This window comes from Plectropomus leopardus, chromosome 4 (genome assembly GCF_008729295.1).
Source record: "Plectropomus leopardus isolate mb chromosome 4, YSFRI_Pleo_2.0, whole genome shotgun sequence".
Taxonomy (NCBI): Eukaryota; Metazoa; Chordata; class Actinopteri; order Perciformes; family Serranidae; genus Plectropomus; species Plectropomus leopardus.
In genome coordinates, this window is record NC_056466.1 from 25,599,922 (window position 1) to 25,624,596 (window position 24,675).

The 24,675-nt window shown below is 39.0% G+C and overlaps 1 protein-coding gene across 1 annotated transcript in view; it reads left to right on the forward strand.

The window, feature by feature from the left end:
• Positions 1 to 289: 289 nt before the first annotated feature.
• LOC121941679 (ecto-ADP-ribosyltransferase 4-like) overlaps positions 290 to 24,675 on the forward strand; it is a 29,899-nt gene continuing 5,513 nt past the window's right edge. Inside the window, exons 1-3 of the mRNA XM_042484509.1 lie at positions 290 to 357; positions 650 to 780; positions 893 to 1,094. Coding sequence (XP_042340443.1) covers positions 290 to 357; positions 650 to 780; positions 893 to 1,094 — 401 coding nt within the window. The remainder of the gene's footprint in view (positions 358 to 649; positions 781 to 892; positions 1,095 to 24,675) is intronic.

Genomic DNA, 24,675 nt, shown 5'->3' on the forward strand with positions numbered 1-24,675 from the left:
TGCAATCTTCACTCTAATAACAATAGCTGACCTCCGTTAAGGATTAATATGGGGAGTTTGGTTGATTACTAAGAGCTTCTCACTTAAAGGGATACTTTGCCAGTTTTCAACCAGCTTTACATCATGTGGGTAGGTTGTGCAAATGAACTGTGGTAAACTTCCCTCCATCTCTGCAGCACCCAGATTTTCCTGCTCATCTCTTATCACAAATCCAGTGAGATTTTTGCTGACTCTGGGGCTGTTACTCCAACTACAGTTTGTACATCCTCATTTTTATTTACCCGCCACCATGGACACAAAGAGTATAACAGGATGGAACTGGTTGCATTTGCATGAAACGCTGAACGACAGTGTCGGGTAATAACATTGCCGGTAACGATGTAATATTAGGAAGAGAGGTGGACGGGTCCCACAAACAACTGACTTACATGCGGGAGGGAACAGGAGGGAAACACAGGGATAGGCTTACAAATGAAGGTGTGGCAGGACATTAAAGCAGTGCAAGTGTGCAGGGAGGACTAACAGGCAAAGTGTGGTGGTTTTGGTTTTTTGGGTTTTTTGGGTGGATTACATTTTTGGGTGGAATTCTTGGGACTGTGTTTTTTGTGTGTGCAGCGCTGGTTTGTTCTCTTTTGTGGTTGTGTTGCAGGGGCTGGGCGTGGCTTCTGGGTGCTGGAGCTCACGGGCACTTCCTCACCTGCACCTCGTCAGTAATCAACCCCAGCATAAAGCCTGCTGCTCCACTCGACTCATGGGCCAGATTGTTACCTGCTACCCATGGTTAGATCGACCGCTTTACTCTTTGTGATCCTTATCATAACTAGTGTTGGCTCTTTGAATTTTTGGATATCTCTTGTGCTCGTGGTTTTTTTTTTTTCGTGTGTTTCTGCAGTGTCTCTACCTGCAAGCTCCAGTGCCTCACGACCCAGCCTCTCGCCTCTGTGTAGCAGCACCCGTTTTCCCCCTCCACTCTGGACTCCACCATCTTCCCGCCTCACCAGCCTCACCAGCCTCACCAGCCCTGCCGGCTCTCTTTATCTGCTCGGCTTCTTGGACTCCCCTTCCACACATTCCCCAATCCTTCCCCATCCATGGCCATTAAAACCTTTTTTCAATCATCTCCTCTGTCTGTGTGTTTGCTTCTTGGTCCATCCACCTCCTTTGGTTTTCAGACCACAACAGAAAGACAGACAAGACTGACAAAAGACAGGTGAACCAAATCAGGGAAGCACAGAGACGGGAAGTAAAACCACACGACACATGAGGATATATACTACAAAAATAAAACAAGAAACAGAACACGAGTAACATTAAACCATAACAATACTCAAAAACAACATCCACAATGTAACTCAAAACCTAAAACCATGACAAAGTTGGGATGAGCACGTTTTTTTCCTCTGTTTTCTCTGGACATGTGGCAACAATTTTAAAAGTATTTGACCCTTTTTACTGCATAGACAGTCCAGTTTTATGAAAAGACTGTCTTTTCAGGATGACAGAGCACCAAGTTTCATTGACACTCCGATATATTCCCAAACCACCCTGCTCCAATAAACACATGAAAACAAGAGCTACTGTATATGGTCAAATGATTAGTTGCCTGAATCTGTTTCTTGTCTTTGACGTCACAGGGTTTTTATTAATAACATAGTATGGCACAGCTGAGACTCTCCTTCTCTTCTTCAGAGTTACGAGAGCTGTTCTGCTCAGCACATTTCTTTCACGGCAAATGGACCTTTGTACTCCTTGGACTGTAGTAACCCAGGGAGTTTCCGCACTTGGCTTGTGAGGAAAAAATAATGTATCTCATAATTCCACCAAAAATATTTATTTCCAGAACAGCTCACTCCACTGTTTCTGTGCAGTAAACCTCAGGGCTCATAGGTTCCCAGCGTAATAAGTGTTCCATAATCGTGGCGCTGATGCTACAACTTTATGGTCCAATGTGGCTGATATGCATGTCCTATCTTACATCAAGTTTCTTCTTCATTTGGTGGCCCATTCCGAGTCTTCCTCTTCAGATCCAGCTATGCATACCTTATTTGTAATTATTCATAATAATTTCCTAGCTCTCCCTTATCCTATCAAAGTTATGGTGAGACTTACTGCCCTTCTTTGTAATCTGTTTTGCCACATTATGCAGAGCAGACATTTTTGTCAACAATTTTAAGCAAAATAGAATTTCAACTCATCAACTGTTTGGAAAGAAGTTGGGGATTTAGGGCCATCTTTGAGCACAATAACAAAATCAGAGATGTCCTTTTAATTAATCTTTCACCCTCATCTCCTTCTGAGCATCTGTGAGCCATTCACTGTTCCAAAAGAGCAGCCTCGCTGTTCGTCGAATGTGTGCCACTGCCATGAATATATAAATGGCAAACAGGGAGTGCTCTCTATGATGAACACTATGTCCTCTACAACCTTTGTGTGTATGCGTGTGAGTCACTCCATAATGTGACAGGTAGCAGGCCAATGAATACATCCCTGCTGAGCAAGTGCCCTTGTCATTTAGCCATTTGGATGTGTTCTTGGATGCATGCAGGTGTCTGCATATGAGCGTGTGGCCTGGCATAGAGCTATCTCTATGATGACTGTTGCCATGGACAGCTTGACTGACAGCAGCTGCACCTCACCAATATGGAATCAGGCACTGTGTTCGCTAGAGTACAGCATGTGTGACAAAAGAATGAGAGAGAAAAAGTTAACTATTTTTCATTTTAGCCAAGCACCAAGTAGTCATCTTTTAGGATTTTATTGTATTCTAATACAACCTACAAAACCTTCTAATAGGTTTCCAGTTGCATTTTTTTCTTTGTCCTGGGACGTATATTTCTTGTGCAGGTTCAAAATAAATGGCATTTTTCGTCAGATATATAAAGCTGTGAATACTCAAATCTGATTTCTACTCCCAGAGTAATCTATATATGGACACAGAAACACCCTTAATCATATTAAGACCTTGTTATGTTCCAACATACAACAAAGGAGAGAAGGACCATTTTACAGATTATCCATGTCACATTGGCAAAGTCCTAGTCTAAATGCTGGAGACGTTGTCCTTGGTTACAACAATTACAGACTTGGGGCTATTTATAGCATCAATATTATTGTTATTCATCGCATGTACCCATAAACCATCATCATCAGTAAAATCTACCATAGATTGGCCTAGTGCCGTTTTTCATGTTATTTAATCGGTGCAGGGTAGTGCAGAAGACTAACTGGTATTCCAACTCATATGACCACATATGTCATGTGTTCTGTCCTCTAACACAACCCATGGGAGCGCTACCTGAATAGTGCCCCTACCAGTGTCATACCTACATAACAGAAAAGGTTGTAAATTCGAGAGGCAGTAGTTTGGTACATGGGGACTTGCTTTGTGAAATGGATCGAGTCCTCGCATGGACCAAACCCGGTGTATGGACTGGTAGCTGGAGAAGTGCCAGTTCATGTTCCTGGGCAATGCTGAAGTGTCACTTAGCAAGGCACTGAACCCTAAACTGCTTGGGGCACCTATCCATAGGCAGTCCAGTCCCTCTAATATCTCTCCAGTAATGCATATGTATAGGTCCTGTTTGTGCACATGTTTGTATTTTGGGGCTGTTTTTGTTAAGTGAGACTAATAAAGATATTCAGTCTTTCTTTTCTAAATGACTGTTAACAGTTGCACTTAATGTTGTGAAACAGTTACAGCTGTGATAAAACAACTTGGTTAGGTTCAGAGAGAAAATGATTTGGGTTAAATAAGTTACTTATGGGATATTGTGTGATATATTACACATGACATACAACATATACGTCACATGTCATACTTTGTCACGCAGTTAAAATAACTGTTGACTTTTGGTTGCACAGGGGACACAAACAGCAGTCTCCTGGAGGAAAGTCCAGTGTTTTTGACACATCCACCCCAACATCCTCCCTGTTCAGACTTTGTTACTCTTTATACTATGTCACCGGACTTGCTACTTATTACTACAGCCACGAGGAGTCGCTGCCTAACAATAACATTACTATGGGTCTTAATAAGCTGCTTGTACAAAAACCTATTTGGTCGTATTTTGGAGAAGCACAGTCTCTGTAATAGCTCTGTACTCTGACAGTGCTATTACTATCAAATCAGATACTGCAGATTTATTGGCATAGCTGTCCTGATTTCTTCAGAAAGCTGCAAAGTTTTAATGATATGAGGAAGGTAGTAATACAGTATGAAGCTCTATGGATGACCAACAGCAAAAATGACCTAAAATAAATCATGAGATCAGTGCAGTCAGATTACCAGTATTTTTCCTTCTGTCCAATTCAGTCAAGTTTTTCCTAAACAAATCTGCTGGTTGGAGAGTGTTTGATTTGAAAAGTTTATTGACATTTTAAACACTATTCCATGATTTATGCGCGTTTCCTGCAAATGTTGTCTTGTTGATAATATCAGCAGAGATGTCTGTTCTGAGCACATGGTCTAAAACCCAGCTTCTACTAAAATTCCAACAACTCTCTTTGCTCTGCCTCATTTGTACAAACCTCCCACCTGTTTATGCCTTTCCTCCCACCTGTGCACTGTGCACTCTGTGCTGGGTGCCGAAATACCACATGGATGGGCAAAGCCAATTTCAAGGTCGAGATTATAACAAAGTGTTGCATGAAATTGCAGGCATGTCAACATGCCTCATGACAGGGTTACAGATAAGTACACCTTTGATTACAACTAAATTCATTGAATGTAAGCTGGTCAGTCATGGCTGTGCACTCTTCATGACAAGCATGGTAGAACCAGAGAAATGCTGTTTACATAGTTTTTGTGTGTATATACATGGATGTAGATTTTGGAGGTGGGCACAGGGAACAGGTCCCCCTCAGTACGTACAGCACTGGTTCCCAATTTAATAATACCCAAAGAAAGGATACCTCTAGGTAGCTGGAGTAAGGCTGAAGTAAAAACTGCAGTAAATGCCTGGCTGGACAACATCTTTATCAGTTATGTGAAAGAACTGCCTTTTGTTTCATCCTCTTAGAGGATATGCGGGACAAAGTTGCAGGGTAAAATAACCGATTTTTTGGGCTTCCTAACCTGAACCAAGACTTCAGCTGAATGTCTGAGAATGTCCAGTCAATACTTGTAAGGAACGATCTTCCCAACTTGTCTCAAAGAGAACAAACACATCACAAAAACAATCACTGAGATAGATTTTTTTTTGGTTTTTCAGTTTGAGGCTGTGTACCAATTGTTTGCACGATCAACTAAGAGTGAGACCCAGGTGTTAATTTTCCCATCTGTTCAACTGGCTGTGTACAACAGGCCTCAGCACAATGTCAAAGTAGTGTGGCACGGACTGGTGCAAATGGCATGCTTCTGACCCTGCAATCTTCCTTCTTGTTAAAGTTAATGTCCATAGATACCCAGCAGGAACTGACAGAAGGGATGAAGGTTGCAGGACAGAATCAAGGCAATGATGTTGTCAGCATTTTTTTTTCTTAGATCGCTCACCCTCGATGAAAGCCTGTAACACTACTGTACTTTGTTAGACATTACCCAATGTCCGACAACACTGAACTTGCCGGCTGAGATAAAAAAGGCACTCCAAGGTTATTACTCGGTGTGGCTGAGAGTTAAAAAGGGGGAGAGAAAGATGGAGACAGAAAAAGAGAGAGAAGGGCAGATGTCCACAACGTTGGAGCCACTCAGCAGTCACTCTCATTAACTCACAGTACAGTCAGGCTGAAAACAAGGCACATATGGGCACCCACACACTTGCATCCTGTCAACCTAGCGCCATAATGCTCGGTGGTCGTTACATCTTTGTTATTGTGTAATTACACTTTGGTTTCTTAATTAAAGCCTAATTTTCCAAGTACTTAAGTAGCTTCCTAATTAAGCACTAATTAACTCTATGTTACTATATCAGAGCCTTGACAACTATAAATCATAAATTATATGATGATGAATGTATGTAGATGTAAAATTGCTGTCTAAAATGACTGGCTGACTTATTTTTTATCTAAAGCTGCAATCTATGCAGGGGAGGGGACATAATTAAACATCTGAGTCCTCAAGGGGAAAAAAACCCTGCAAATGATGAACTACACAAAAGAGACATGCATGCTGAGCTGAATTTATTCATAATTTACAAAGGGTTTCTCTCACTGTCTTTCTCACTCTACCAGGTGTGATGAATGCACAAACTAATTAAGTCAACGAGGAGAGAGCTGAGGGGAGGTGAAGGAACAAGGGATGGGTAAACGAGCATACCTTACAAATGAGCATGTCTAAGTACGTGGTTGGTTTTTTTAGGGGTTTTTTTTAAACGTGTGCTTGAGTGTTATGTATGACTTTATGTTCTCATTTGGCCGTAATGGACAGGTGCATCATTATGTACGTGAGAAACTTAGTTAGAAGTTTGCACTTTTTCTCACAGACAAAATTCCCTCTAGGTCCCTTACTCCCACACAGGCAAATCTGGGGCACAGAAAACAGCCAACTCTAATGTCATTATAATGTGATGAGCATTGACTTAAAAAGAGCCCATGAAGTGAAAATGACTTCTGGTGGTTTTCAGCAATGCACCTCACCCTAAGGTTCTCCAAGGAGATGATGCAGACTGAAAGTTTCACAAAAAGTTTACCTGTTAGAAATTTGCACTCAAAAAAAAAAAGAGAAAAAAAAGCGACCCAGATCATTTTCTTCAACCGCATGGTAAATGTGCTGTGAAGTTCTGATGCGATGTGCTCCGCTGCTCATCAGCTTGCAAAACCCCTGCCTATTTCCTTTTTATCAGGTCCACTTGTCATAAAGTCAGCTCCAATCTCCATTTCATGGGTTCTTTAACAAGGCATATTGTTTTGAATTCTTCTCGAGCCACTGGAAAGTCATTTTTTATTCATGTGCTCCCAACTTCAACTCAATTCCAGTTGCTAAATATTTCAACATAATATAATATATATCTACATAAGATAAAGATGCTCCATGTTATGGAATAGATTGCTTAATTAATTACAACAGTTCAATGCTAAATTTAAAGATCAAAGGTAAACATAGATGTGATGGAAATGGTATTGCAAACAGTAAATCCTCAAGTAAAGCCATGATCAACTGATGGTTGACTGCAAACACTGCTATTTGCCGACTCCCCAGTCAGGGAAAGCCTCTTTGCCTATATAAAGTTTTTATTATTATTATTATTTTATTTTTATTCATACATTTTTTTTTTCAAATCTCTGCTTAGCATGTATATTGGTGGCAAATAAAGATATATTATGCTCGTTTTTTTTCTTTTTGAAAGAAAAATAATATAGACTCATACAAAAGTATTGACTTACACAAAAGTAATCCCTCTCAATCATCACTTATGACCCACTAAAAATTTGGCGGTGTATGTATCTGCAGAGACACTGCCCTCTGCCTGTATTTCCTTATTTTATTTTTATTTCTGTGCTTGGGCCCTCTATGGGTGTGTACCCCCACAGCAGGTGAGGTTGTGGCTTTATTATAAGGTAGTGACTGTGTGCAAGACTATAAGTCTCAGGTCTAAAGAGACAAAAAATGAAAAAAATTACGAAAGAAACTCGTTTACAAATGGTAACGAACAATCCTGCAGAGTGTACCTTTAAGGCAAGGCAAGGCAAGGCAGGTTTATTTGTATATCACATTTCACACACAGGGCAATTCAAAGTGCTTTACAGAGTAATAAAATATAAAAACATAATAAAATATACAGATTTACAATCAAAGAGAAAGAGATAAGATAAACAAGTTGAAATCAATTACTAAATTGCTTTAAAAAACACGTATTTAAGGATTAGCAACTATAGTATCTGCTCAAACACGGGAACAGTTTGGGGAGAAAATGTGCTGACATCACGTCATTTTCTTCTCTCTCCGATTATTTCATTTCAGCTTTCACTGTCATATAAAGATAAAAATGCCAAAAAACATTGAGAGAGTCATGGGGAATTTGTTTTACAGACAAATCTACCCATCACACTAAGATGTATATATGATTGCTACTTACTCATCCAACCTAAGATCCAACCAGCCTTCACCCTAATTTGTTATAATTTGTACTGGTACTTGTAAACAGTGAAGAAAATGAAAGATGAAGGGAAGCTGTTTTAGATTATATAAATATCGTAAGATATGAAACAATTAAGAAAGAAGTTAGATAGTTTCAGTAACAAATGTTGCATACTTATTCCAAAGAATTTCAGGAGGTTTTAACATGCTCTAAAAATATAGTCAGAACTTTCAGTAACTGTGAAAAACATTTTTTTCTGTTGTCATGGATTGAATTGGAATTGTGGTAATTTCTTGGTCAATGGGTTTAATTTAAATAAGACTTTTAAGTCATTGTAATAGAATAATCCGGTCGGTCTGCGTGACAGTGTTTTGAAAGTCATAGGAGCACAGTAAAGAAATCACTCAAGGACAAACATATTACTCTGCTGGTATTGACTACATGACAATTTAAGCACTTACTACTTTTATTTTGTGATCATTTAAATTACTTTATATGCTACATTTGTTACCTTCAAATTTTTCTCTGTGTAATCTGATGCAATGTTTGGTGTTAAAAAAAGGAAAAAAGTTAAATTTTTTTTCAGATAACTTTAAATCAACTCACAGTATGCCACTCTTATGCAAATGAGACCTCTGTTTAGTGCTGAAATTTATATTCCTTATGTTTTCATATCATAGAAGCCATATCCTTGCAGTTTTCTGCTTTTCAAGAAAACAGCTGTATCCCATGCATTACTGCATGGCCCTATAACAGAATTAGCATTTTCTGGAATCCAAGCATCTGGGCTTTGTGCATACCCAGTGCTTCTATTTTTATATGTTGCTTATTATGAGCCCGAGGTCTACGCTGGTGTGGCTTTGTCAGAAATTAGAACCAGGGAAATGTGTGGAGGAAAATGTGGTTGTGTGTATGTGTGTGTCCATGCACACATGTGCATGTGTAGAAGAATGTGCGTATCTGCAGAGTTATTACTCATCCCTGACTGAATTTACATTGTCCTCTAAGTCAGCAGGGTGGTGCAAAAAAGGTGTGTATTTGTGTGTGGTAGAGTGGGTGGATAGGTGTGTGTATGCGAGAGAGACGTTGTATTTGCTATGCTATGCAGATTCACAATGCATTATCGTGCTATTGTGTGTCTATATGTGTGTGTTTCACTGTGGTCTACTTGACCTCCTCTGCACCTCTTCTCTGGTCCTACTGTTTTCATTACAAGCAGCATGCCTCATGCTGCCGCTGTCTGCCCACACACATGCATATACTAGTATACAAGACACACACAACAGCACAACAACACCAAAGGACAACTTCTCTCTACTGATCATGTCTCTCTCTGGGATCCAAGGATAGCAAGACCAACAGCCAGCAGGGCCGCTGTCTAACCGATCACTCACAAACTGAGGACAAGGGAGAGAGCAAGGACAGTAATCAGAGAGAGCCAGTACAATCGAAGGACAAGAAAGAAGAACAGAGAGATGGAGTGATGGATGGAGGGGAAGACAGGTGACATAGGAAGGGAGGAGAGAAGGAATTAAGTGAATATCTTGAGACTACACCTTAAAAAGAAAAAAAAGTCATAAGAAATGCAGTTTTCTGCAATGTGTTTATATTTATTTACATTCATACTTATTTAATATTTTACCATTTACATAATAACATTGAATTTTGATTTAATCAAATTAGAAAAAAAAAGTTATTATATAGCCTCTTTTGCAGTCAGTTGTGTAATGGTAATATTGTATGTTAAACTTTCAAGGCTAAATCATTAAATTTATAATTAATTTAATTTAATTTGATTTAATTTAACTTAATAATTCAACTGGGAAAATTCAAGATCATAAAAGACATCCTACTCAGTCGTATTATTATTCTTTTCTACACTGTCTCATTAAAAAACCTTTATTCTATCCAATATTGATTTAGGTTTCATCTTTAAATTAAAGTTACATATGCTGAATGCATTTGAGTTTGAATATACATTTGATGGACTATGATGAGCCCCAGCAATATAAGAATAAGGTGTTATAATAGAGGGGATCCCAGGCTTCTCTGGTGAAGGAAGGGGGATTATCATACACTAGAAATGTTACCAAATAGAGATTTATCAAGATTTATTTAAACAGAAACTAATAGCATCAGAATTTGAGAAATAATTGTTTTCCCACTGCATGGTCCTGTCACAGCCTATTCAGATAACCGATAATAACAAGGACTCTAATTTCCATACCAACACTGTAATGCACGAAAGAAAAATATAAAACCATTAAAAAAAAGACAATTAAAATATGAAAAAAAAACTGTCAATCAAATCCTATCAGATCATCAGCATCAAAGGCACAAACAGACTTTGAAGCTCCTGCATTTTTAAATCATTGCAGACATGGTAACATTTTCATGGCATCTGCAAGTCTCTTCTGCTTTATTAATACCTACACCATAAATAAGCAGTAGATGGGCATATGGTAGGTCTCCAAAAGAGAGACCGTGACATCTCGGACACATGAAATTTACATAGTGCCCAGTGCCCAGAGCATATTTTCTAACCTTTACTTAGCTGCAGAATGTCAGTGAGATCAAGAGCTCTTATGTGAGAGAGACCCAAGCATAGCAGAATGAAAAAGTTATACATACTGCACATGGCTAGTCACACACAAACACAAGCACATACCTAAATACATATCATTTTTATCACTGATATCTCTAATCATCCATCATCGATTGGTAAAGAAAATACTGATTTTTAGAGAACAGGGAGCAGAGAAAAACAACAAACACCAAAAACAGTTTGTCAAATTTAAATCTTTACTTAAATGATCATGAGTCATACACATGTAAGCAGTCAGCAAAGGCAGAAAAATTCACCCAGGAAACTCACAGTAACAAAGTCCAGTTCCAAGCAGAGTCAAAATCCAGGTAAGCAAACACGAGGAAAAGGCTGGAAAGCATGAACACACTAGCGCAACAATGACAATCTGGCAACTGAATAGAGGAAACACTGGGCTTTAAATACACAACAGCTGATTACTAACTACACACACGTGAGTGAAACAAGACACTGGTGAAACACATGAGGTAATCAAAAAAGGCTGGAAAACGCAGGAAGTAAAAGTACTTAACACAATGAGAACACATTTCATAAATACAACAGGAAGTGGACACAAACATATGAACAGAAACTTGACAAAATATCACAACTCTATGTTTTTCTCTATGTGATTATTTTTTGGCCTTAAATCTAATACCAAACAACTAGTGCCAAATCTACAAGCAACAATAACCAAATCATCTGCATATATGATTAGTTTCAATATTGCTTAAGAATCCACCAGAATTTACAGTCAACCACAAGTCACCATCCTATAATACTAGATTTATATGCAAATGTAGCTCCTTAAATACTTACTTATACAGATGTTCTGTATCAGGTAGGCTGCCCCAGTTGCTAGCCAAAAGGTCCCAACTTCCAAATACTTTATGATAGGGACAGTTTGTCATGTCAGCATTGTCTTGAGGCACAGAAAGATATATTTGAATGTAGCTGTGGACATCTTAAGGTTATTCAATTATCCTAAAAACAAATGCGTATTACTCTGAAGGGCAGTTTCTTCAAACATTCACAACACACTCTCCCAAACAGAAACACGTGGTTTATTATACTATGCAGAATGACATCACAGGACCTTCCTAGCCATGATTATGAACAGTCTTGGCAGAAAGTCTGGATCTGGGGATAAGATTGAAATTGAGCACTAAGCCCTGTAATGTAAACATAGCCTTAGAATTATCTTATTAGTATAAAAATCATGGAATTGTGCAATATAGAAATCCAGCATTATAAACACTTACCTGAGGTCTTCCTGGTTGTGTGTGTGTGTGTGTGTGTGTGTGTGTGTGTGTGTGTGTGTGTGTGTGTGTGCATGTGTGCGTGCAGTAGTAGTAATAGTAGTAGTAGTAGTGGTACGATTTCCTTTTCTTCCCTGCATCATTAAAATGTCTTTATTTTATCCTGATCCTTATTTACCTTGTCTATCTCTACCCAACTAGAGATTATGTGTCTGCACGTGTGATTTTGTGCGGTTGTGTGCGTGCGTGCACATGTGCATATGTGTCTATGTGTGTGCTTTTCTTTATGTGAATAGATGAGGTGGGCACAACGCCTCCCATTAACCTGCCATTTCACAGTCCACAAAGTGTAATAATCTAGGGGCAGAAGACACACGTGCACACACTCACACACTCACACACACACACACACAAAGTGTAGGAGATGATTGCTATGACTACACCTGCAATCACACCACTTTATGGGGCCTTGAAGGCAGTCCCACACATACGCACAGAGAATACTATATATGATCTTTCCCTCTGGATGTTGCCATCATATCACATTACATCTGATTAAAGTTATTAAAGATCAGATGTGTGATGTCAGATAGTCCCCACCCATATTGGGCAATATGTTAATGTGTAATAGTATTCCTTTCACTTTTCCATGCTGCATGTGTGGGCGCACATGTGCAAATCAAGGTAAGAGGTTTATTACCTGTCTAACATGTACGTAGGAGGTGAGCACAGATGCAGCATTGATCCTTGGTGCTTTTTCTAATGTTTAGCTAGTTGCCGGAATAATAAAAATTACTTCTGCCCTATGAGTGACCTTTTTTTCCCCCAAGGGTAGTAGCAATATGTTGAACAATTCATTTAAAGGATGGTGCAAGGCAATAGAATGGAAAGTAAAGTAGAAAGGACATAAGTGAAAACATAGGAGAAGTGGACATGACATGAGCAAAAGTAATGCTCGTATGACTTTGAAATCTTCCGTGGTAGAGACGGATGTTGATTCCAGGGTGTACGTTTTTGCAGACATTAGTGTAAATTGTATTTGCTACATGACTGGTTTACAGAATGGTAATTCTACTTATTTAAGACAAAATGTTTTTTGTCATGATTTGTTCTTGTGCTTGTTTGGTAACTTCCTGGCACCAAAGAAACCCCCTTGCACCAATGTAGATGGAGTGGCTCACCTGACATTGAGTTTATGAAGCTCAGATGGGGCAGATTTTAGTATGACATTGGCATCTACTTTTCACAACTGCATGTGCTAAGAACACAGACGCACACCCTTTAACACACTGAAAAAGTGCAGGAGGTAATGACTGTGACTACACCTGCAATCTCACCGCTTTAGTGCTTTTTTGCTATTCATTTTAGTCTGACGTTGACAACCACTTGTCACAAATGCAAGCCTGCATTTTTTTGTGGCTTTATTTGGCAAAAGCACACACACAAACCTCCTCATGGACGGTATCCATGGAGCTGATCAACACTGAGGCTGCCAGTAGCACTCCCTAAGGCATGTGCCAGTGTTCTTAGCCAGGGTTTATTTGTAATAATCACGATGCGCACACACTCACAAAAACACTCACACACAAACATGCATAAGATCTTTGCAGGTGCTAGGTAACAACCATCTTCAGAAAAAGATACAATACATAATTTGGAGTATATATATCATTTGAGTGACATCAGTGTGCAACAACAAAACGGATTTTGCAGTCATCACATTAAAACAATTCTGACTTTGGGTTTCACACAGGACATGAACTCTGGACTCCTTGATGAAAGTCCAGGTTTGTTTTAACACATCGACCTCCCCTCCAACCCACCCTGGACTTTTTTTGCTCTTTATACGTCAGTTGCTCTAAGCATCAAGTATTTGCATTTATGATTTACAGTGGAGTGCGCTGAAAGTCCGGTGGGTCTCATAAAGACATTAAATGCTGCCTTTGGCATCTATCACATGCCAAGTGATATGACAAAGTGGCAGTAGGGCTTGAAAGAACTTTGACAATGAGTGAGCGAGAATCAGGCTGGCTTATGAGACATTGATAGCTGATTGAATAGCTATTTCCCTTTTGAATATGTTTTTTTTTCATTGTATAGGGAGAATAGCAGCAGTTCAGCAATTCTTTTGTAATGTTATTATTAGTACTTAGATTTTTCCTGCTTAGAAAAAAAGATCAGTATGTAGATGCTGAGGTATTTGGGTGTTCGATTATCAGCACTCTGTTTTTGATCAGATGCCTCACAGTTTGGTTGTCATCGTATTTCTTTCACACCACTGCATTGCTCACCCCTGCCTTATTGTGGCTAGACAGAGGATCATCACTTGGATTTTAAATGTAGGTATTGTCTCTGCCATGAAAACTTCAGCATCAGAAAGACAGTTTGTCTGCAATATGACACATTTTTGTAGTCTATATGCGCAGTATATACATTTGTATTTGTGTGGCAGAAAGAGAGACTGTGTGTAGAAAAGAGAAAAAATAGATGTTTGGAAAAAGGAGATACAGTAAAAGAGAAAGGAACAGGGTGGAGGAGATGAGAGTTGATATTAGAGGCTTTGCACGAATCCTTGGCACTGTACAGGATGTCAGTCAGCATTTTTTAAACACAATGGGACACGTTCCAAACCTAGCATCACACTCTCTCAAGGGAGGACACCACAGCTATTAAAAACCACCATTAAAAACAAAATGTGATCAACCGTTGTGGACATTCTGAGTCTGATCTACCGCGCTATCAAATCAGTATTGCCTCAGTTTTAATTATTGTGTCAGTATCAAGTATTGTGATAATAAACTTGTTATTGGTGTCAAAGTCAAACTTTTGGCATTGTGACACCACTAGTTTGCAATATGGACAACTCAAAAAAGAACCAAAAAGAAAACATTGATTTTCACCATACATATCTCTGCTTATCAAGACAACTCTTTTTGTACTTGTTCCTGTGAAGGAACTTAATTAATCCCCCTCTTTCTCTCAGTGGGGTGTGGCAGATGCATGCCAAACAACAAATCAAAAGCAGTATTCCCTGCAGAACTGGATCAGTCCAGTGGAGAATATGGGCTGTGGAACACACTTCAAACTAAACAGAAACCCCAAATAAATCCCCTGGACTCTTGAAATGAAACTGCAAATCCCAGTGGAAGTCACCGTCGAGAAAAGTGTGCTGACTGTGAGACACATTTCAAATTAAAAACGAGTCAATACAGCCCAACAAAAAACACTTTGCCTCTTGAAAGTAGAATTCTTTACAAAGCTCCAGCCACACCAACAGCATACCCTGTTTCCTCCTCTATGATGCACTGCAAACTCCTAACAATCCACGGGAATTTACAAGCCAAACCAACTAAACAAGTTCGGTTAAGCTATTATAAAAACTATGGTCACTCTCAAGGTGGCCAGAGTTCAGGGTCACTTGAACTGGTTAGGATTCATCTCTTACTTAAAGACTAGAAAAATATCCTGTCAACAAGGGTCCTGTCCAGTTCAGTGATGATTTAAAGGAACATTGCACAGAAAAGCTTAAGATATGTCATGACATGCTCACCCTCAGTCAAACTATCAATTTGTATGATGACATAATATGCTTTTAATTTGCTTTCACTGCTCAATGACAACTTGGGCAGATATTTTGAGGTTTTGAATTTAATCACAATCCTCCAAATATATCCCAATCACATAATGAAATCACTGACAATAAAACCAGTGTTTACCTTGTTATTTTGGCCTTTTCAGCTATTGTTAACTGCGCTACCAGTCATTACAGTATTAGCATAATGTGCTGCCTTCAAGTGGTTTTCAAAACATCCTAATTACAGGTAGAGCATGCTTCAAAAGCCATGGTGCTAAATACACATGAGGCAGGCAGATTTTACATTTCAGGATGTTTGTCTCGCTCTCTGTTTAACTTAACCATGCATATTTAATTAGCTTATTTAAATATCACTCTCAAAACGTCCTTGTCATTTAAAAAAAAAAAGCTCTGTGCCACTTTTTTTCTAAGCAGTCACAAGACAAGCAACAATGTGGTACAATCAACTGACATGCCTGTCAGTAAATAATGAAAGTTTTTCATTTTTGACCAACTTATTTCTTTAATCTATGAGTGCCATCCAGATCACTTGCCACACTTATCCTGATGGCAATAAAATAACATTCTGGCACAATACAAATGGCAGACCTTGCAAAATCAAAACTTTTTTGTGGCATAGGCGCAGACCCTTCCAGTCGCCTCTCTCACGGCTCTGCTAAATTTGTGCAAAGTTAGGCTCATATGTGTGTTGCAAGTCTTGGTGGTGCTTTTTGTGGTTTGCTTTTAGCAGTGTGTCCACTAATCAGGATGAGGAAATCAGATCACCAGTCTGTAAACTCACCCTCTGCAGACTTCTAGCTAGCTAGCTACTAGCTAGCCAGGTCAAGATTATCAAATGCAAACATCAGTTAATATCAAGTAACAGATGGAGAAGAATTGGGCACCACCAAACCAGCATCCTGCTAGCATTGTACAAGCGTTTGATAATAGACTGGATGACCTCAGTGCCACATCAGTTTCCAAAAGGATATCAGGAATTGTAATATCAGAAACCTAACCAAATTGTGGGCAGCGCCATTTAACCAGGAGGCTCTTTTTCTTTTGGCCAATTCATCAGAGCAGAGGACTCTGAAGGAGAGCTCTGAGAGAAGGAGAGGAGGCATGTGCTATACAGTGAATAGGGACTGATATGACTGTCAGAATGTGAAGTGCTGTCCTGTTCCTGCTGTGGATCACTGCTGTATGCTGTGCAGAGATGGCTGCAGTGCCATAGGGAGTCAATGTCCTTGTTTAGGTGAAGCAACCATATGGCTGTCGAGGATATGTAAACAGTTAAATCATTCCACAACCAGAAACTGAGGATAACCAGAACCATCTGGAAACATGTACAATTATAAAGCAGCAGCCCGTTATGTAAAAAGATGTAAAAAAGGACAGAATTGCAGTGTACAAGTTAAAGGAGCTTATGGGTTCACATTTTAATTAAGCTGTACCTTGTATAATTCCATGTGACGAATAAATAATTGATAGATAGATAGATATATGCATTCATTCATTGAAAATCAAAACAGGCAATCCTAGTAGTACTAAATGTATACAATTGAGGTACCCACCTAACTAACTGAAAAGAAACTACCCCACTCATCATGTTACTCAGCTTGGCTCTAGACTAAACCAAAACCCACAGGCTTGGAGCCAAGAGGCTGTGAGGAGAATTTTTAGTTCTATCAATCAAAATCAGCTTTTATATAGTACATCTGCTTAAAGCTCTTAGTGCAATCTATCTATTAACAAAAGCATATTGCTCTAGGCACAACCAAAAACTAATTTAGTAGTAAAACTTAAAAGATTTAAACAGACGTCAATAAGAAGAGCATAAATATTTTGGCTCTGCTGTTGTTGTACGTGGTCAGAATCTACTTCCTGCTGGCCACAAGCCTGCAAGACACTCCTCTGAGAGGGTGATAATGTGTTAGGACAGCTTCCAGTTCAGTACAAGTAAAAACCAAAGGGTGTCATAGGTACAGTACATTAACACACAGATGCACATATATTACGTCTGCATACATGTAAACATGCAGACAAAGTGTTATATCAGGGTAAGTGCTCATTTCAGAAAGTCACATTTTAAAATAAAATTTGAGCTTAGTGCTATTTATAAACCAAAGTAAAGAGGAGAAGCTGATTAAACCAAGCTGTTTTTGATGGAGCATGGCAGATAACATTTCTGGAGCTATAAACAAACAGAAAGAGTAAGGTGGTAATGTACTATAAAAGGGCCATGATGCTTAAATGGGTTTAGCTGATTTGCTAATGGTGGAAATGTTGAACAAACTTAAAACTGCAAGTTCTCTGAGTTGCCCTTAAACACATTTATTGTAAGAACTCTGAAGTACTCAAATGTAAATAAAATAATGCATGTGTTTGAACCATTGTTGATACCTTGGGCAGACTCATGTACCTAGCCAACTGGTTCCAAATCAAGCACAAAATTTGGTTTTAATTCAAACCTGGCCTGGGTGACTGTTAGGTTAAGTATCAGTTAGAATCATTTATCTAAAAGAAGACTCCATCTATTTAGCATTGCACTATACAATTTTCAGAATCACAATCAACAAAAAAGTCCCAAAATTGATACAGTAACGAAAGACAAATGTTGCCTCACATCCTCTGTGTCTCGGCCAAAAGTCGCACTTGAATGCATCCCAAAGACTAAAGCCAGTTGGTATGTTTGCTCTGGGTCTCCATGAGAGGAAATTACTTTACATACCAGGAGAAGAGAGAGGGCAGTAGTCTGTATATCTCTTGCAAAAAGGGAAACCAGAAGACCTACAGGATAGTTTAGTTAGCACATTCACATTGTTTGCCTTCTTGTATTTTACTGAGAACTATTAAGCCAACCATTTCCAGATTTGTTTCCCTTTTTGGATCAAGCACAAATACCATTTGGCTTTGCATCCACTTGAGCTAACTGCTGATGCTACTTTGAGGTTAGTCCAAAATAACATTCTGCCAGTCGCCCTCACAGTTTATTTACTTTAGTCTTTGTTTTTGCAAACAACTCATGAAACCAGAACTAAGACTACATCTAGGCCCGATCGGTAACATTTTCCTATTACCGTTTAGTGTTTTCATGTTATACTACTGGGCAGCAGTTGAACACAGTCAGTGCAATAGACACAGTCTATATTCGTAAACGTGTGTATGTTTTTAAGGGACACCAGGCAATTTGAAAGTTGATGACTCCAAAAACCCGGTGAGGTGAGGTGATGTCCATGTAAACTCATACTATAATGGCACTCAGCCACATCAGCCCAGCTGGTCAGTGATGATTTACTGAATACCAAAAGATACCACAGGGAGGAGAGATATTCAGTTCAGCTTTCTTGGGACAGATTGCTCACTCACCGCTAGGAGTCAGGCCTGTTAAGTTTCGATTTGTCACTTCCTGCTGGCTCAGAACATTTCCCAACAGAGTAGCCTATGGAATTTAATTTGGGTAAATAGGGCAAATCTACTGGGTCTCCATTAGTGGGGATGAGATGCTGTTGTCTGCTGAATCTCACCCTTTAGATTATAGGATGGGAGCTACTTTCACATAAAACTCTTGCCTACTGCAGCTCTAACTACACCTTATGTCATATTTCATTTTTCAACATCTAAAGCTTGTATATTTTGGAGCTAGACATTGCATTCAGAAGCCATCTGTTTTGAAAGTGATTGTCAGCATGTCCCATCCATTCGTTCTGTCTGTCAGTCGCCATCCGTGTTTTCTCCACCTGACTGTGGCGTGTCCTCATGTCCCTTTTCATCAGTTGCAAAGCCTGTATGCTTCTGTTTCCACTTGCAGCTCTATCAGTCTATACCAGTCTGTTTGGAAAAATAAACACAAGCAAATACACAAGTGCACAGGTACACACACACACTTGCGCGCACAGCGTCTTCATTATTTTTTCTGGAAACTTCAGCGTGACTCCTGACTCCCGACCACCGTTACCTTCAGAGCAGTTCATTTGAAGTACAGCAGGAAGTGAGAGTGATAGCACGGCACTGGGGACTACTGCCGCTGCTGCTGACACTGTATGTTACCTGATAGTCAACTAGAGAGAAGAAAAAAGAAGGGTGGAGAGACAGAGGGAAAGAAGTCATGAAGAAGAGGAGAAAAAGGAAGATAGAGGGTGAGCATTAGTGTTACACAAAAGTCCCAGTCCCTTGGGATTAGCATTACCTTGGGACATCCACTGATTTGTAACAAGTCTGCAAGGTGCTTGGATGGCATGGTGTGTGTCTTAGGGAGTGGGATTTCAAAGTCAGCTACTTTGACTTTTAAAAACTCTACTTCTAACTTTAAAGCAGTTTGTTTGCAGAGGTGCCAATACAGAGAGCTCTGAGAAAAAAAAAGTCAGGGTCATCAAGCAAAAAAGTTGAGCCTGGTTTAACTGCAACCATCTGACTGCAAGGTTATTAAGTTAAGGTGATGCAGTTGCTAATGAAATACATGCAGGCCCACTTTGATGAAAATTCTGATGAAACCCTTTCTATAAACCACTGTGCAGTGATTCAAAGTCTCAAAAGTCTTAAATCTGATGGATCTATTACTCAAACAGGACTCCCTGGATTGTATTTCATGTCTAACCAGTGCCTTAACCCAGTCTCCAAGATTGTCAAAATATATCACTTGGGCAGCATCCCTAGCGTCATTATAGTGATGGGGACCATTCAAGCACAATTTGGCACCATTTAGCATCTGTGTGAAAGGCAAACTTCAGTGTTAACCAAACAGTGTTAACAGTCACAGTTTCACAGTCAGAGCAACAGATGTAGTTTAAAGAGCACGAATGTACTCTTAAGGATGGTGAAGGAGAGATGGATAGGTCCAACAAACACTAAATGTTTACCCAGGACAGTGGTGTTCAAGACCAACAAACAACTTCTGCTGCAGCGTTGTGCCACAGTAAGGCAGCTGCTTTTTAGCGACATCACAATCTTTTCCTAATCATAACCAAGTAGTTTTGTTGTGCCGAGCCCTTCTGCATCAAGATACAACTTAAAAGGCTGCCCCCAGCATATGCACAAGAAGGTGTGAGATGTACCTAGAAACATGCTTTGCACAGTGCTTTGCTGGTGCTTATGGGGATCCAAAGAAAGAAAGATAATGTGAAAGGATGAGTAAGCGAGACAACAAATACGCAGAAGATAAAGGTAGTTAGTGATGGCATACACAATACAAATCCAACAACCAAAACCACCAGTTTATTTTAACTATATTATTTTCTTTACCATCCCCTCTCCAGTCAAGAAACAAAACATAATTCTTTTATATTTGAATGTTTTGCTGCCGATTTCAAGTTTTCTGTACTCAGTCAAGATGTAACACACTGCTCTCAACAAATGTGACAGCATGTTTCAGAATCCTTTATAGATTTCAAGAAGCAGAAATATCGGAGGGTCATTTGGAGGGTTATTCATTACACAAGAATGCTCAACTGAGTGCCTTATTTGAATAAACTTTAAGAGAAATATATGGAGGAGAGAACATGAAAGAGAAAAAATCAGTTTCCTGCTCTACAAAATTCATGTTCAAATAGGAGAAGTATGGCCTGCATATTTTCTATGCTTTGTAATTGTTATAGGGATTAGAGATTACAATACTTTAAGTAATCCTTTCAAGAAAAGAAAAAAAATCCAGTATCCAGTGCCTACCATATTTCTTATAGTAGCCTCTGCTCCTGGTTTGAGATTATGGATCTGCCCTACTTGGTTTGTTTGTTTGTCCTCTTGAAAGATATCCCCAAAGAAAAAGATAAATAGAACTTTGTGGAAAGACAAGTCAAAGTCAAAAAAAGAGAAGACAAAAAACTCAATATTGCTGAAGGACAACATCTAAATCCAGATAGGGCTACATATAGTACTATTAAACTTTGTAGCAATTTGGCCAATATGATCTACTGCTGACATTGATAATTTCCTAAAATGCTGAAAAGTGATAACTTTTGGTTAGTTTTTGTGGTTTCTATTACATTTACCAGTGCTATCTCTCATTTTCTATTTATGATACACAACTCTTTATCTTTAACAGGAGGCAAGTAAGAGCTTGGCCAATAAAGTTGCACCTTGACAGTGAATACAGTGGAGTGCAGTTTTTTTTTTATTTTTTTTTTATGTGGGGTTAATCCAATTCATAGTCAAGGTCATATTCAAATAGAGACTACAAGAGGGTGGGTGGGTAGGAAGAAAGAACATTTGGGAAAAAAATCAAAAGAGGGAGATGAAGTAAAGTGGTAAAATTAGGAGAGGAGAAAGATGGAGATGGTAAAACTGATGAATAGAAAAAAAAGAGAAATAGAGGAGCGAGAAGCATGAGAGAAGAACAGTCTCTCCTCACCTGCTGCAGCATCTGTGCCCTGTCAGAGCTGCTTGACTTACTATAATATGCATGCACACACATACACACCCCTTTCAAAACTGTATGTAAAAGCAAGTGAAACAATGGAGAGATCTACACACACCAGCACACATATACTCGACACTGTGCTGTCATGTATGATGAATGTCTGTTTTTGCAGCCTCAATGACCTACTTGAACAGGATCCCTTCTACTGCGTCTACTGGCACTCACTCAGTGAAACATATTACCTATACATCTCCTTTCCCTCCTCTTTTGTTGCCTCTTTTCTCCACTTCTCTTTCTCTCCCCCTACTCATCCCGCTCTTCTCCAGGTATGTGCCGGATCTGATTTACTGAAAGTAACACACCCCCTTTAACTTTGTTTTGACAGTTTTTCTCCCTCCGTCATCAGTCCTCAGAACATCAATCCTTATCTTTTTTTCTTCTTGCTTCAACCCTTTATCTTCATGTCTGTTATTGCATTGTTACTGAGTTTGGGCTATTCTCAAAGTACTGCACCAGAATTTTTGTATAACCCATGTTATCATGAGACATAAATGGTGCATTTGTATATAACCCATGTAATCAGGGAAGCTGTGATCACGTAAACAATGAGCGACGGGAGTAAAGAAGTAAGTAGTATTTAGAGCTTAAGTCTGCATGACGAGTTGGGTTGGGGTGGTGGAAGAGTCAAACAAACACAGGACTTGCCCCCAGGACACCAGTGTTTGTGTCCCATGTGAAACTTTGATTTATTTTAAAGTATGTCATCATCATGTTTCTTTTCTTAAACTTAACCTTCTTAATGTTACTCGCCTAAACCAAACCTAAATAACTTCATGCTAAATACAGACCTTTATGTTAATTACGTAATGTGGTGACGTCCAACCATGTTTCTTTTCCTAACTATACATAAAGAACATGACATTGCCTAAACATGTTTCTATTTATAGTTAACTTCTATAACTTTACATCAAGTGTGCAGCATTATAACACCCAACCATGTTTCCATTCCTGAACCAATCATACATAACTTTAAACTTATTTGTAACTTCTCTTGCCTAAACCTAACATATTTAACTTTACTTGCCTAAAGCTAACCTACATAATTTTACATTATGTATGTTATTTCACGGTACACTGTGTGATAATGCCCAACCCTGTTTCTATTCTTAAACCTAACCTCTGTAAGTACATGTTAAATACATAACTTTGCATTATGTATGTTATGTGACAGTGGTATATTTATTAGATACGATACAACCGTTGAGTGGGCATTTTTGTAAGATATACAAATAGTTATACAAAGATACCTTGCCAAATTAGCTTGTAGAAAGTTGGGAAAATTTAAACTATTCCTTCTACAGTTACTTCTAAGTTAGTTTCAACACACTGAAACCCCAACACAACAATGGCCTTATAGCAAAACATATTTTCCCTAAAGAGAAGCCATTTTAGTGTATCTATAACTGAACCATTTTGCCTTTTCACTTCCACATACGCCTGTCCCCTTTTTTCAGTCTCTCTCTTCCTGTCATGTCTTCCTTTCATCTTTATCGATATCAATCCTCAGCATGATGACAATTCGTTGATTCATCTTTTATATACACCTCTGCTCTGTAACTTGTTGGCTTGCTTTCACTCATTCTTATCCGTCCAGCACTGTGTCCCTCCACCTTATCTACATCCCTCCTCTTTGCATCCCTTCACTAAAACTAAAATCCTTCCTTAAATCACCTCTTCCCCTCCCATGTGCCTCTCCATCCATCTCTCTCAATCAGTATACTATCAGGACTTTCAGTCATGATGATGATTGCTTATATCACTACTGTCCACAACTCTCTTGTGTATGACTGGTCTTGACTTTGAGTATAACTTTCTAGGACAGAATATTTTTTTCTCATTCCTACTTCATCCACCAGAGCTAATTCAACGAAATATCTTCCTTGGAAAAAATCAATTTAGAGAATTTGAAGACTTTTACAGTCCTGCATGGACTTCAGCCACATCTCACAATTTCGTCTAGTTCACTGCCAATGCAGGTAGCAGGGCCTTATCTAGTGAGGCAGAAAGTAAAGGTTTAACATGTCTCACTTTCATACTGGAGACAGAATCTTGCATTGCATCACAGATTCTTAATAAACTTCCAGCTTTTTTTTTTTTTTTTTTTACTGTAACTGTGATCTGTCCATAACCCTTAAAATGTTTTAGACACCTAACTTAGAGCCTATCCCAGCTCACATTGAGGCCTGCTACACCCTGGGCAGGTTGCTTGTCTATCATAAGCAACAATATAGTAAACCTGCCTCAAGCTCCTCCAATCATTTAGTGTAAATTTCCATACACTGTAGCATTTTCCCTTTTTGTAATGTATCCTCTGATACTTGCCTCAGTAACCTGTAGAAAAGTTAAATATTTTACTCTCAACTTAGCCTCCACTTCATTCTTTCCTTCAACCCTCTCATCATACACATCAAGCAGGAGGGAATGCGTCTCTGCTCCCTGTCACCATCCATATATTTCGACACCTTCCCCTTTTTCTGACCTGTCTACTCTTTAGATCTTTAGTATTCTTTTACTTACCAAGAATCTGATATATTTCCTTCTCTCCCTGCTAGGATTCACAAAAATCTGCCCTAGTGATTTATTTCCCCATGCTTCTTTTCACATTTCCTCCTTGTTTCCTTCTTTATCCTTGTACCCTGTCCTCAAGCCCCATTCCTTACCTTCTGGTCCCTTGTCCCACCCTGCTTCTTTTCGTAGGCATTCCTACATTTCCCTATAGTTCTTTTGGGGTTATTATTCCTAAAGTCTTCTTTCTTTTCTTCCCACTTTAATTTTTAATTCTTACCCTTGTTCCATACCTGTCCTTATTCCTTGACTTACTTTCTCTT